This window comes from Triturus cristatus, chromosome 12 (assembly GCF_964204655.1).
Source record: "Triturus cristatus chromosome 12, aTriCri1.1, whole genome shotgun sequence".
NCBI classification, from domain to species: Eukaryota; Metazoa; Chordata; class Amphibia; order Caudata; family Salamandridae; genus Triturus; species Triturus cristatus.
This window is the reverse complement of record NC_140595.1, coordinates 50,468,955-50,485,008: the sequence shown is the minus strand read 5'-3', so window position 1 is coordinate 50,485,008 and position 16,054 is coordinate 50,468,955. Positions and strand designations below refer to the sequence as shown.

Genomic DNA, 16,054 nt, shown 5'->3' with positions numbered 1-16,054 from the left:
TTTAGTCCAAATTCCAGCCAATCAGGCGTCCGCACCCTCTAGAACCTTCTCCCCAGAGGCTCAGGCCCTCAGATTTTCGTAGCACAAGAGTGACATAATAGTCAAATACATGATTGGAGCCTCTGATGGAAGGTGGGTGGGTCGCATGTGAATCTATGAAAGACACCAATACTGGAGAACCACAGTTTACAGGTAAGTAACTTTTGTTCTTCTCCAGTGTTGGGGTGTCTTTCGTAGATTCACATGCTTGAATAAGAGTAGTGAGCAGTGATATCAGAATATTACAAGGTACATAAGAATCAAAGCAATAGCAATACCCAGTGCAAAAGACTATAGACATATAAAATATAATATATACATAACTAAATAATAAATGTACCTTGTATACAGGAGGAGGGAAGCATCAGAGGCTCACCTTATCTAATAAGATTACAAAGGACTGCCTGTCCCACAGCTGTGTCCGTGTTGTCTGCAGCATCCAGACAGTAGTGTCTCGTAAAGGTATGTCTGCTGGACCATGTTGCAGCTCTGCAGATGTATTGAAGAGGCACCCCAGCAAATAGCGCAGTAGAAGAAGAAACCTTCCTGGTGGAATGCGCTAGAACGGTTGATACAAGTGGTTTTCCAGCCTGTTGATGGCAAAAGGCAATAGTAGAAGATATCCAGCGTGCTATAGTTTGTTTGGTGACCGGATGACCCTTTCGCATCCGTCCGTAGGCCACAAAGAGTTGGTCATTCTTACGAATAGTAGCTGTTCTCTGCAGGTAAAATTTGAGACATCTCTTGACATCCAAAGAATGAAGCGTTTTCTCTGCAGGAGTTTGAGGATTTGGAAAAAATGTTTTTAAAACAACAGGCTCATTGAGGTGGAAATCCGGTGGCACCTTGGGGATAAAGGCCGGATTGGTGCGGAGCAGGACAGTGTCTTTAGTAAATTGAAGAAAAGGTGGTTTAGTGGTAAACGCCTGCAAGTCACTGACCCGGCGGAAGGATGTAAGAGCCAGGAGTAGAGAAGTCTTCCAAGTAACATATTTGAGACTGACCTTATGGATTGGCTTAAATGGTGGTTTCACGAGCTGTGCCAATACAATGTTTAGATGCCAAGGTGGAGGTGGTCGACGTATCGGAGGAAATATTCGAAAAAGACCCTTGAAAAATTGTTGAATTACTCTTGACGAGTAAAGTGAGTTAGAGCCATCTTGACAGAATCGTGAGATTGCTGCTAGGAAAACCTTAAGGGTAGAGTACGAGAGGCCTGATATTGCTAGGTGCAAAAGGAAAGGCAAAAGCTGTTCTGGCTTGGAATGTATAGGATGTACTTGAGCTTCATTGCACCATAGACAGAATCGTTTCCATTAGAGTTTAAATGTTTTCACAGTTGAAGGTGCTCTAGCCTTAGCCAAGACCTCTCTACAATCTAAAGGAATGTCCAAATTTACAAATTCATAGTGCTCAGGTTCCAAGCCGCTAAACGTAGAGATGCTGGATCGGGATGACAAATTTGCCCGTGTTCCATGGTCAGAAGATTTGGAAGAGGGCGAAGAATGATCGGGTCGCACTGAGACAGGAGCAGGAGTTCCGTGAACCAGATTTGTCGAGGCCACTGGAGGGCTATAAGAATAATGTGACAGGGTTCCTTCTTCATTTTCCGCAGAACCTTGGGACTAGAGGTATTGGTGGAAAAGCGTAAGCATATATTTTTGACCAGTTCATCAAAAAAGCATTCCCGCAGGGCTTTGGTTGGGAAAGCCAACTTGCGGAGAACAGGCACTTGCGGTTCAGATATGTTGCGAACAGATCCTGATTTGGGGGACCCCAAAGTTGAAAAATGTGATCCAGAATGGGTTGGTGCAATTCCCATTCGTGATTGGTCGTGGACGATCTGCTTAGGGAATCCGCAAGATTGTTTGACGCTCCCGGAACATGAACTGCTGTGAGGACGATGTGATGTTGAATCCCCAATTCCAAATTTGTTGAGCCTGAAGGGACAACAAGACGGACCTTGTGCATCCCTGTTTGTTGATGTAGTGCATGCACGTTGTGTTGTCCGTACAGATCAACACCGAGCTTCCTTTAATGATGGTTCGGAAAGCTTTCAGAGCCAGAAAAATGGCCAGTAACTCTAAAAGGTTGATGTGTCTTGTTTTTTGTTGAGCGGTCTGTGAGAAGTTGGCCTGATGTATGATGTCACTAGTTCTAGTGTACACCTTATATCAGTCCAAATACCCTTATGGTGATTGGTTGTAAAGTCAATCTTATAGACCAGCTATCCTAGTGGTAGCATGGACAAGAGCAGTCTTAGGCTAAACTCTGAATGGCATGTGAAGCCAGCTGTGATACCATATATAATCCCTTGAATACCAAATGAAAGGACACCACAACAGATATATATATAAAATAAAGTGTATTTATTCTAGTCAAACCCTCAGCACTCTTTATGAGATTAGAGGTAAGTACAACACAGTCTTATTTATGCATACATTAAGTCACACAGGTAAGTAATACAGTTAGGCCCTAGGGGCCACGCAAACCATATACTAAGTAAGTGGTATAAGGACCACTGTCACGGAAATAGAATAGGCCTAGGCCTAGGGAATCGCTGGGGCTACACTACACTAGCGTTAGTTAGGAAGTGGGAGGCCCACGGGATTCGTGTGCAGAGTGGAAACACTCACGCGTAATGCATAAAAGTCACTAGCAATAGTACAGTTTAGAAAACGATAGATTTAGGACACTTCCGGAGTAGCTAGGAAGTCGAGACTGGAAAACTAGACACTAGGATAGTCACTATCCTGATGAGCACCGGAGTACCCAAGTTACCTAGCCCACAGGCTGCGGGTGCATAGGGGTGAAGTTGCGTCGGTTTTCGTCGTCGACTCCTATGGATGCCTGAAGAAAGATGCTGACAGGCAGTCAATGAAGAGTGTTCGGTGGATCCCAAGGCTGGGATCAAGAAGAGAGGAGACCTGCAAGCAGAAGGGACAGAGTCAAGGTCACTAGCCAGTGACCACGTGGAACCAGGAAGGAACCAGGCGATGTCGTGAAGATTGCAGGTGAAGGTGAAGCTTGTCGCTGCAGCCAGGAGGACCAGGAAGCGTCGAGGACGACCAGGACCAGGAGGCGAGCTGTCCCACGAAGGCTCTTGCTGTCGGCGGCGTCGAAGTTGGACTAGGACTCACCAAGCCTTGGCAAGCGGAACCCACGAAGAACGGAGGACTTGCTTCTGGTGCAGACCAGGAAGGTCTGGGGTGCTTCTTCTTTGCAGAGAAGCGGGAGCCAGTCTGGAGGAGCCAAACCAGCGCAGAAGATTTCAGGGTGCGTCGTCACAAAGGCCACTAGCCAGCGGGCAAGCAACCGGACAGACGCGGCAAGCAGGAAAATGCAGAAGGGCCCCACGCAGGACTCGTGGAGTGTGGGGGGCTGATCTTCGGTGCAGATGGTGGTTGGGGCTTCTCAATCCCCGGTGCACAACTTCGAGGGTGCCTCAGAAGCTGCGCTTGAAGTTACTAGCCACTTTTCCCAGGTAGCCGGTCCCACGTCGCTCGTCGCCTCCACGGATCTCAGCTCTGCTGTGGATCAGGGTCGGAGAAGTCTGGAAGTCAAGGCTCTGGTCGGGCTCTGCAGGCGGTTCCTCGTAGAACGTGGGCAAAGCAAAGGGTAGTCTCTTGATGGTGCCTGTTTGCACAGGGTAGCCACTCCTTGGCCACAAGGGAGATTCTTCAGTCTTCTTCTTTCGTCGAATGTCGAAGGTCCAGAGTTTCTGTTCAAGTTTGCAGGTTCAGGATAATCTAAAGTCTTGAGGCCCAACTCCCACTCTTATACTAATCTGGGGGGCTGGGATACCTGCTAGGTCACGCCTTATGGGTGGGACCTGGGAGGGGGTGGTTACACCCACTTCCGTTTGTCCAGTTTCGCGCCAGAGCTGGGGCTGGAGTGCCCCAGCGCCGGTTTGAACTGGACTATGCAAGGAACACCTTGTGTGCTCCAGGCATGTCTCATTCCTTTCAGCCCACCCTGCCCCAATACACTAAAGGCACTTTAAGAGTATATGGTAGGCTATATCATAGAACAGCTATAAGGACTTGGTTCCGAAACCTGCAGACAGGCTCAGCTCATGCTAGAGCACCATCTCACATGTTACCAAGCACTCTGCCTCCAGGATTGTTAAGGCCTGCCATAGGAGTGACTGATAGGTACACATGTGTCTATATGTAAGTTAGGTATAGGAATACTACACCTAAGCAAGGGGTGATTACACGACCTTGCCCCAGCTGAGTGATCAGCCAGTTGTGTCAAAATGGAAGGCCAGGCCAGGGGTGGCATAATACATGCTGCAGCCCCTGGTAGGCCTAGGGTACACCTATGCCCTGGGTACCTAGGGTACACTGTACAGGGACCAATAAGGTGATCCTATCCAAATGGGTTATGTACCTAAAGTACATAGTATTAATTTAGAGAGAGAACAGCAGGGCTGTGGGTCTGATTAGCAGGCCCACAGCCACATCTAAGTCGAAAACCAGTAAAGCAAAAGCAAAAAGTGGGGGTGAACATAGAAAGCAGACCCTACTCTCCTACACAGTCCACTTGCCTTTCACAGTCAATCCTTGTAAGTGGGTGCCCCAACCCTCGAGTGATGCATCGGTAGCGAGGGTGAAATGTGGAGTGTCCGCCAAAAACAGACGCCCTGAGGAGATATTTTCTTCGTGAGTCCACCATAAAAGAGCTCTCTTTAGTCGATGTGGGACTGACTAAGTCGTTGAAAGTTCCTGAGACTTGAGCCCATTGTTTGTCCAATTCCTCCTGGACAGGTCTCATTTTCAGACGGCAGTGAGGGACTAGAGGAATGCACGAGGACAACATCCCTAGGAAAGATTTCAACTATCGGACAGAAACGGACTCTTTTAGATGGATAGAAGTCGCTAGATTGTGAAGACGTTGGCGTCTTTCGTGCGACACAAAAGCTTTCTCTTGCCTGGTATCTAGAATGGCTCCCAAGAACAGTCTGTTTTGAGCTGGGAGAAACTGAGACTTGTCCATGTTTAATGTGAGTCCCAGAGATTTGAAGAGGGACCTGCAGAAAAGAGTTTGTTTGGATGCCAGTTCGAACGACTTTGCCTTCAGTAGGCAGTCGTCTAAGTATGGAAAGATTTGTGCTCCTGGTAGACGAAGGTAAGCTGCCACCGGTGCAAGCAGTTTTGTAAACACTCGGGGAGCGGAACGAAGGCCGAATGGAAGAACCTTGAATTGAAAGTCCTTTCCGGCCACTCTGAATCTGAGAAATTTTCTGTGTCTCGGCAGTATGGGAAGATGAAAATAAGCATCCTGAAGATCCTAAGTTGTCATATACTCTCCTTGGGATAGAAAAGGAAGTACTTCTTGAAGGGACAACATGCAAAAAGTTTGTTTTTTGATGTATTTGTTCAGGGCCCGTAGATCCAAAATGGGGCGCCATTCTCCCGATTTTTTCTGTATGAGGAAGAACTTTGAATAGAACCCCCTGCCCTTCTGTAGTTTTGGCACCACTTCGACCGCGCCCTTTCTTAATAAAATTTTCAGCTGATTAAAAAGTTCTTTTAGGTGAGCAGGAGAGAACCTCTTGGTGGAGTATTAGGAGGAATCTTTACGAATTCCAATGCGTGTCCCCTGCGCACAATATCCAGAACCCGTTCATCTGTAGTAATTTGTGACCATTTGGAGTAGAAGTGGGAGATTCGACCTCCAAGATTTGAAAAAGCAGGAGGATTTTACGACGGTGTGTGGTGAGAGTCATTGTTTCTTGGAGGAATCCTTTTCTCTGTAAGAGGATTTTCCTCTGTATTGCCTGTAGGTGGAAGAATGCTGTTACCTACATGACTGCTGATTCTGGGAGGAGTAGCGGTTTTGACCTTGTCTGTACTGATTAGAATTTCCTTGAAAGGAAGAAGAGGAGCCACGACCTCTTGCGCCTCGAAAAGGCTGCTTTTTGAACTGTAAAGACCCAAGAGCACAAGCAGTGTCAGTGTCCTTCTTAATTGTTTGAAGGGCATCGTCTATATGCTGGCCAAACAATGATTCACCGTCGTAAGGCATGTCCAGTATTTTTGTCTGTACCTCCTGACCGAAAGACGTGGCCCGTAACCAGTCCTGACGCCTGAGGACTGCTGCACCAGCCAAAAGACGGAAACCAGTGGAGGATACATCAACAGCGCAATCAATAATTTACGCGGAAATTCTTTCCATCTCTTGGAGAATTTTTAATGCCTCTGGCCTAGACACTTCATGGATAAGGTCTATAAGAGATGAAATGTCTGACCACATTTGGCGGTCGTAACGGCCCAAGATCGCTAAACAATTGGCCGCACGTACTGTAGTTGCAGCCATAGTGGAAAATGTCTTTCCTACACCATCCAGGCGTCGACCCTCTCGATCTGGCGGTGCAGGCAATGGAGACGATGGGTTTCTGGATCGACGCTGAGCTGCCTGAGTAACGATGGAATCAGGCTGTGTTTGCGAAATCAAACAAGCAGGAGAATTTGGAGGGGCTTTGTATTTTTTATCTATCCTAGGAAGGATAGCTGGAATGGAGTTAGGAGTTTGCAATAGCTTGAGGCCTTCTTGCCAGATAAAATCAATAATTGGAATACAACAGACTTGTTTTTGAGGTTGATCCTTAAAATCATATAGGAAACAATCTTCCTCCCTGCTGATCATAGGAAGGTGGAATCTCTTAGCTGCTCTTTCCATGAGCAAATGAAAACCACCAATGTCGACCGGTGGAGAATCCAAAGGAGCTGGATTAGCAGGAGATGGCATTTGTATTTGATAGTTGTCCCATTAAAAAAGAAGGGATCTGTCATCCAGATCACCTTCTTCTTTGTCACCGTCATCATCCTGCTCGTCGACAATGTCTTCCTCTATGATTTGAGGAACTGCAAGATGTTGAACTCTTGTCGCCGACGTAGGTGTGGCCACTGAGTCCTTATTTGAAAAAGGCTGTGGCGGTACCTGCGGCGTTGTAGAAGTCTGCACAGAACATGGAAAACGGCGGTTGTAATCATCCAACATATATTGGAGGTTGGAAATAAGACTTAAAGGCAGTAGTGCCATAGGAAGTTCTTGCGCCGGGTGTGTGTCACAAGTAGAGAAATCGTCCTCTTGTGAGTCGTCATCATCATCAGATTCCTGACACTTTATTAGAAGTTCAGATGGACTGCGAGCAGCCCGAAATCGGTCATCCTCGGATTCCTCATCGTCAGATGTAAATAGCACCTCTGGAGGATGAGAAATATTTTTAATTGGCATTAGGGTATCCAAAGTGGAATGTCGTCGTTGAAGCAAAGAGCTTGAAGCCTTTAGAGGTTTCAGATCTATAGATGCGAGTCGTAGCCTTTGTTGCTGACGATAAAAGTCGTCGTTGAGCCACCGTCGACGACGAAGCTACCGTCGACGACGAAGCCACCGTCGACGACGAAGCCACTGTCGACGACGAAGCCACCGTCGACGACGAAGCCACCGTCGACGACATATGCTTTTTTCTATGTTTGCTTGCCGTCGTCGATCAAGTTAAAGGCACTGTAGACGAAATGGGTCTCACCTTAACAGATACCAACGTCGACGGTGAAGATGCCGACGACAGGATCATAGCCGGCTTCATAGACATAGAAGTCTAAGTCGTCGACGTAGATGCGACGACGGCAGCGTTGATGAACTCGTCGACGAGAGAGGCAGTTTCTGAGGTAAAAACTGCGCAGATGGAGTCTTTGACGCCTGAGAATCAGATCTTGGGGGCTTAAAGGATTCAGATAGGCTCCGGGGGGGGGGGGGGGGGGGGGGTGAATCACCCCTTTTGAAGTTGAAGGTTGGATAGAGAGCTTATCAACATGTTTCTTCACCACTTTAGGTCTCGGAGAAACCTTCTGAGAGTCACTTGTTCTCTTCAAGGAGGGAGCAGTTTTGATTGAAGACACACTCTCCACATCTGAAAGAGGATTCTCTGAAGTCTTCAACTTCTGTAGCCACAGAAGGAGACGCCCTTCACCGTCTTTTAAAGTCTTCTGAGAGAAGGTCCTACAAATTTTACAATCTTTTACCTGACGTTCAGGATATAAGCAATAAATACATTTTTTGTGAGGGTCTTCAGAATGAAGCCTCAGTTTACCACAACTTCCACAAGGTCTGAAGAGGGATTTCTTGGAAGTAGACATCATAGAGGTAATCTTCTGAGGAGATATGAGAAGAAAAACTGAGCAAGCTCAGGGAGACTCCCTTCACACGACGTGCGGTAGAAAATCTGAGGGCCTGAGCCTCTGGGGAGAAGGTTCTAGAGGGTGCGGACGCCTGATTGGCTGGATTTTGGACTAAAACATAATGACAGTAATATGTTATAGATGTGACAAGTTGTCTATCCATAAAAACTCTATGGTTTTACTTTCTTTTATGCCTATTAGGCTTATGTTATTGCTACATTGCTATGTTATGTACCGTGGGACTCCCACTTCAACGACGGGGAATATTCAAGCATGTGAATCTATGAAAGACACCCCAATACTGGAGAATGCTAGGTCTCCTGGGGCGGGACGGTGATAACAGGTGATCATGCGATGCACAGGAGGCTCCATGCAGGGTTTAGCCCAGGGCTCCAAAAGAATGTTGGTGAGGGCCTCATTGAAGAGAAGCAAAGGTTCGTCAAAGGTCGACCCTGGTTGAAGCACCTCAGTCAAGACTTTTGGCTTGACCTTGACTGCTGGCAGTGTAGGACAAGGACCTCAGCTGCCCTACGCTTTACTGTTGCAAAAGATGAATCTTCCTAAAAAACAGGGCCCGAGGGGAAAGCATGCCAGTCTGTGGAGGTGTTCAGTCCGCTGGTGTCACTCAGATACTCATATCAGTTTTCTTCCTGGTCAGGGTCCTCTTCACAGGGGTCAAACCCCTCTTTCGCATCGCCCACTTCGGGGATAAAGGGCTATCTTAAGGCGTCAAGTTCAGGGGCTGGCATGGTCTGGACGGCGCCGGTGTCATCGGCGAGCAGCATCGGGGTAGTGCTGACTCGAAGTCAGAGCTGGGTATGTGTATGTCGTCCAGTGTTTTCAGTGTCATCGGCATCAGGGTGGGTATAGACACCCAAGACGTTGTCAAGCTGAGTCCAGGGTCAGATATAGGGAGCCTCTCTGGCGTAGGAGGCAAACTCGCCAGCAGTAACCCAATCAGGGCACCCCGCGGCTTCTTAGGGTCCCAAGTCTCCCCAAAGGAAGTCAGAGGCCGGACGATGGCATACATAGCGGCAAAAAACTCATTCAACTGAGCGGGCGTCGCTCCAGGGAACTAGGGGTAGCACAGAGCAGGCCCGGACACCGGCTCTACAGGTGAAGTGTGGGAGCGGGACCTAGAAGCACAATGTTTGGATGGAGAAGCCAAAGATTACTTCTTCTTCTAGTGCTTCTTGGACTTACCCGACTTGGAGGAATAGGTCTTGAAGTAGGAAAATGATCATCCGTAGAAAGAGATCTGTGTGAAACATTTCCTGAAAGGTTTAAACACTGTAGGTTTTGATGGGACATGTCCCCTGCACACTGGGAGCAAATGTTCAAAAATAGTTGACAAATGGGTTGATAAAGTGGATAAAAAACAGACCCATGTATTCCTCTGGATCAGCGCTGTTGGCACCAACAGAAAGAAACTCATGTCAGTACACTGCGGTGGTGCATACAGGGGACCGCAACGTCACTTCTGACACAGACAAAGTCAACATGGAGCTGATCAACATCACCTACCAGCAAGCATGGGTGCAGCTCAAGATTTTCTGGAGCCAGTCTGATGTCTGGGGAATGTTCTAAGGTGAGAAATCTGCAGTTAGAAAAACCTATCCAAAACCCCTATTTGGTGTAGCAAAATTCAGACACATTACCTCTTCCACAAACTCATGTCCAATAGGATTCACACTTTGCACTGCTGGGCCACTCAGATTATCCCCAAAGTCATCCTGTGTGAAATTTTCAATTTGCAATTCAGACTTGGACTGTATCGCTTTCAATGGCTCCTTCCTCATCAGCTGAGGCTTGACCACTGCAGCAGTGGGGTCTGTACCGGCTGAAAAACATATAAAGTAAATATCATTCACAGAACATATGAAATAGTCATATGTTATGATTCTTGCATTTGAATCAAAATAAAACAGTGGCATTTTCTATTAATGTACAACTGCTCATGTATAGTACAAAAATTAATGAAGCATAGCAGTTTACAAAGTGATCTTTCAATTGCTTTTCCAGCAAATAACTATCTTGGGGTGGCTGCTGAAAAACACTCATAATGACTGTGGAACTGCATGGGATGAGGTAGAGTTTCAGCAACGTACAGTCCTCAATGGTAAGCAGCTCTTATTCTTGGGAGAACACAGATGTTTATGGCAGTGTTCTTTAAACCAACTTCTTTGGAAAATTCTTCAGCTATCACCCACATCAGAAATTTAAACTGGGGTAGGGCCTCAGGTTATTTTGAGCTAGCGTACTGTAAATTATTGCCCATTGATAAAATCTGTGATTAATAAGAAATACTGGTGAAACAGATTAAAAGACGAACTAGTAAGATTAAAGTGTTTTATAGCTCGAAACTGGGAAGATCCAGGACCCCACTCCACCCTCCTTGTTTCAGGATCACACATGCAAGTGTTGTCTGTGAGGACCACCCCCAGATTTCATTGATGAATGGCATGAAGACTTTCATGGGCAAGATGAATCACTGGAAGTTCCAAAAGACTAATGTGGGGATGGCTCTTTTCCGGAGGGCTCTGATCTCTGCCTCTCACGGGTGATCACCCCAGCTGTGACAGGCCTGTGACAACCATGAAGTCTGACAGGAAACAGAAGGTGGGCTGTTGCAGGTCAGATTGGCGTTTGTTTGCCACCACTGAAGATCCTGAGTTGCCTCCTGCAAGATCTGGACTGCGTCAGAGAGCAACCTTGATGCACATCCCACTAAACCCTGAGGGCAAAGCAATTAACAAAAAGCGTATATCCCTTTAAAATATATTTCTCTACATACCAAATCAAGAACTGAAGGCTACAGCTACAAAGGACAAGACAGCGTCTGAAAATGCAATATTGGGACTCATAGGTCCCAAAAGAGTGATATCCAGGCTATGAACGATACTCATGGGCAACCTTCTTGTTGGAAGCTTGGACTCGCATGAATACTTGGAAAAAAGCATTAACACAGGCAGATCACAACTCCAGAGATGGAGATCATGAGAGGGGATGTCCATTAGTGTATTACTTGTATTACTGGGTGGTTATTTATGAGTGACATTTTAAATTAACCCAACAGCAGATGACAATGACGTGCTACAGGAGACACCTTGTCTCCTGGAGCTGACGCAGGTTGGTTCCATTCTGTCAAGGGGTGGCAAAGGTAATACAGTACGAGCTGTATTACTCACTACTCTTTGAGACCTGGAGTATACAAGGGCCCTTTCAAGTCTGACTGGTACATGGCAGTTCAGGGGTTTGCAACTACATTTCAATAGGAAAAGGATGACCCACCCTCCCTGGCCCAGTGGCATCGTAAAGCCTTACACCACTGCCAAGGGCTATACCAGTTTTTAAAGGCCCTGGACCCGAGTTATAGGCCTGAGTCGCAGGCAAGGGCTCATAACAAGGGAGCGAACTTTTACCAACCGGTATAGCCCGTGGTAGAAGGGCTATAAAGCTATTAGAACATTCCATCCACTGAAGGTAAAATAACAAGGGAGAGGGGCTTTAACAACCGGTCTAGCTCGAGGTAGAAGGGCTATAAGGCTCCGAGAACATTCCAACCACTGAGAGAAGAATGTTCTAAATTAAAAAGGGAGAACCAGAAAGTCAAACATAGAAATGTTGGAGCTAAGGGCTTATACTAGCCATTATAAGCACAGAGCTACTCCAGTGTCTGCAATGGTGTTCTCTACATTCCAATGTTCTAATGACTTTGGTCGATCCTGATCATGGGGAGACTTTCTTGTTATCTTGAAGGTGCTCACTTCCACTTTGATAGTCTATAGAAATCTCTGTTGGACTATCTTCCCAGGACCATCCACTTGTCAGTACTACACCAAAGGTGCAGGATTCTTGGCCTTTTCTCATAAAACAGGTGTGTATGTGGGGGGCAATAGAGGGATCCTTGGCCTTTTCTCATAAAACAGGCGTGCATGCGGAAACAATAGAGGGATCCCAAAGGGTTGTAAAGATTACAGCTCTTTAGTGTTTCTCAAAGATAGTCTGCTGGAAAGGGTGAAAAGGGTGGTGATGTTGGGGGGTGGGGGAGGACGTTTTTTGCGGGTCATTAGAAGCATCCAATCTTTGCTGCTTTAACCACTATGGAGATTTTGCATTGTCTCATGCTTTTAATCTCAATATCTTCTCAAATGTAACAAAAAAGATTTTTGGATAAAACATCTTGTTAGATCTTACTTCTTGAGAGAAAGATAAGCCCTTAAACTGCCCTTTTTCTTCCGTTGTTTTCCAGGAGACATAAGCAACACAAGAACATCCAAAAGGCGTGACGTGGGGTGGGCTGCTGGGGGTGAGCAATTCTGAATCTGGGGAAGATCCCTTGCTGGAAAAATATCATTACAGGTAACTTCTGCTTCCCAAGCAATGACTCCTCCCTAGATACAGACCCTTAGACTCAAATACAAAGCAAAGCTAGTCTGAAGAGTTAACAAAAAAGGCTTCTGAGAGATGCAAGGTCCACCTGCCAGTTCTGCTGGACTGATTGAGTAGTACCTATCTAGAGTGGCAAAGTGCATGAAAAATGATGAACTGGAATGCTGTTTGTTGCAGCAGCTGCCCTAAGTAGGGTAGTAAACCCATATGTGGGACCCATGCTTATTGTGCCAGAGGACTCAGGTTATGCATCCAGAAGAGGCCTAACAAGACCAAAAGTAGTGTGTGGTTACTTGTGTTTCTGTCTGAAGGGCACCTGGCCTGCATGGACGTCATTCGGGGGTCGCAGTTGTGACCCCTGTTTTGTCCACAGCAAGCCCTGGCACTGTCCTTGCGATCCCTGACTTCAGGCTCCAAAGGGCAGCACAAGGAACAGACCCTACTCTAATGGGAACAGTCTAAACTGAACTGCCAGGCAGGGTCCTCCCTGAACTTGAACACAAGCAACCCATGACCAGTTTCACCCTTATTAGGGCTCATCAGCCAGGTACAGCTTGGTTCCAGTGGCATAGTGAACACTGGACTTTTGCTATTGGAGCAGGATCACGACTGACCTTCATATGGCTGGATCCAAATTGGGATGGCTTGGTGGGCAAAGGAACAATGGGAGAGAATGCTACTCTGAGCAATTGGAATTAATTAGACAAACTGCAAACATTCCTCCCATCACCTTTTGTGTGTTCTAAGTGTCAAACACAGCAGCGCAAGAATTTTGTAGAAAACATTGCAATGTCACATCGTAAAAATTGTAAAATATATGTAAAAACTATGACCCTTCCTTACAGACTCCGCCTCTCCTCCCTTTTCTCCTTCAACACATACTGCACCCTTCCAGATCCAATTGCCATCACCCACTTGCCCTACCCAATCAACCACTTCTAAATTACTCTCCACAAACCACTGCCATACACATCATCACTAGAGGCTATAATATCTCAATAAATTGAGAAATACGGTCTTGATAATAGAGCCTCAAAATAACTCGCACAATTACAAGCCAGAGTAGCTCTCCAAGATCAACGAGAAAAAGGAACCAGATAGTAGTACTAGGAAAAATCACCTGAAAGAATTAAACAGATTTGGAGCCTAAACAAAAGAACAAGAGTACATCACAAGGTATTGTATAGCCCTTAGGTAACGTAGTGGTTTCATAAACTTATGATTGGGTGGAGGGCACAGATAGCTAAAACCTAGACAAAGTTAAAAAACCAGCAAATGCCAAAAATGAAAATAACTTGTCCAAGACACAGAGCAGACACCCCGAGCAGTAGAGATCGAAGACAGGGTAAGTCCAAATTTAGCATCTAGCCGATTCCACAAAAAAACAGGGAGCGCTGCAAAGACTCAGCTAAAGCTTTACTTAATGGTGCAGATGCATTGCGGTTTGTGACTAATGCGGATTCACATCACGCGTATTATTATGCCAATAGTGACTGAGCTTATAATGCAGCTTCTTGATTTGATTTTAATCTTCAAAGTCACACAGTAAAGAAACTTACCTACAAGTGTGATCTTAGATGGGGCCTGTTTCGTCAATGGTGAGGGTCTGCTTGCATTGCTGGTGCTGTTGACTGTTGTGACGACTGGCAGTGATTGTAACATGGGTGTAGTGGATTGAGCAGGCTTACTTGTTGGGGAGATGATAGTTGTAGTAGTACTAAGAGTGGTGGTAGTGGCAGCATCTGACACAGAGTTCCCTAGGACTAGATCTAGCGAGGGAATGGGTTTCCCTAGCTTTGTGTGTAACTTCACCACCTGAAACATAAATAGGATCTAATGAAGTGCACAATTCAAGATACACATTACAAACATCAGAAGCAAAAAGACAGTCATGCACAAGTGAAAGTTAAAAAGCAGGCGAGGTTAATGTGGCTCACTGTTAACAGCTCAATCTCATCCTCAGTAGACTGTAGAATTAAAAGAAATGCAAGAGTCCAAACAATTTTTTTTAAGTAAATACATATTTTCATTAAATGTTCAAATGAAAAATAAATTAAATAGAATAAGAAAAAGAAAAGAAGGTCTACGCTGAGTCAAAAACATAGAAGAATATTATTGGGCAAAAAAGGAGGCAAGAAATACCAATTATGGAGAGAAAAGATTAAAGACAGGAATTTAACATGCAGAGAAGTAGCTCTGCAGGACTGAGTAACATGAAGCAAATTATTCAGAATAAAGGCTTAAAGGAAAATGGGAAAAGAGTTCAAATGAGGTATTTTTCACATATAACCAACCCTATGCTGCCCACACTTTCAAGCAGACAACCTGGAAAGCTTGGGTACCAGCATCACGAGAAGATGGCATTAAGATTTTACAATAAACAGGCATTGCTCATTTCCCTTTGGGGGCAATTACATGCTTCTCAGCATTAAAAAAAAAAAAAAAATCAAACTAGACCTCTTTAATAGTTCACACCAGTGGAGCATTTGTTGGAAGTAAGGAACAAATTGGGTTTCTGTTGGACAGATGTCGACTGAGGGGCTTTTGAAATGCTATGCCCCATGCCTCATACTCTGGTGTACCGCTGTGATTTTTAGCGCGCTGAGCTCAGAAATAATGTCAACCACTGGAGGTACTAACGTTAATAAATTTATGCTTTGTCAAAATCTGAACTGATCACTAACATCAGGGAGCCATCCAAAGGGTACCCCTATTTTAGTGAAAGTGGATATTGCCATCTCAGCCAGGCTCCCTGGCATCTGAATGTGGTAAATAAAAAGTTACTTACCTTTGCTAATGATATTTCTGGTGTGTACTCTCTACCTGCACATTTCCGGCTCAGTGACTAATCCCCAGACACCACTGAATTTCAAAACTTTTTTTTTAGCTCTTATGCTGGTCCAGGGCGTTGGCTACATCTCAACACCAGAAATGAGGCCAGCGTGACGTCAACGGAGTAATATAATGCTCACCACGTCAGTTCGTGGTTCATTTATTTTGTGGACTTAAAAGCAGAGACTAGTAAGGGACAGATAAATTTGAGGTGTTTCAGTGAAAAAATCTAACATTATTGGTGATTTATAACATTCCTTCAGAGGGGGAGGAGGGAAGCATCAGTGAGAAATCTGCAGCAGGGTATCCACCAGAAAGATTGCTACCAAAGGCCTTTTCTTCTGAGGGTTACTTCTAACTACGAATTTCTCACCTGTTAAATGGATTTCAAAGTAGTACCTTCACCCGGGTAAAGGAATAGTAAGAGGAGGACATCGTAAAGCAGGGGGGAAAAGGCTCCGGAGGATGATGTGTCCAGTATTGCCCTTTTCAATAGGAGACAATGAGAGGGCTCTAGGGGCAACTTAGGCACATTGAAGGAGAAGCCCAAATGGAACACCAGGGAGGCTCTTGCCTGCAGGTGAACTGACACATTTGCACGGAAC

At 45.7% G+C, this 16,054-nt stretch overlaps 1 protein-coding gene across 1 annotated transcript in view; it reads right to left on the bottom strand.

Moving 5' to 3' along the window:
• The window catches only part of ZFR2 (zinc finger RNA binding protein 2), a 701,383-nt gene that overhangs the window by 421,134 nt on the left and 264,195 nt on the right, over nt 1-16,054 (bottom strand). The window contains exons 7-8 of the mRNA XM_085639486.1: nt 14,177-14,432; nt 9,884-10,065 (exon numbers count right to left, since the gene is read on the bottom strand). Of these exons, the coding sequence (XP_085495612.1) occupies nt 9,884-10,065; nt 14,177-14,432 (438 nt within the window). The remainder of the gene's footprint in view (nt 1-9,883; nt 10,066-14,176; nt 14,433-16,054) is intronic.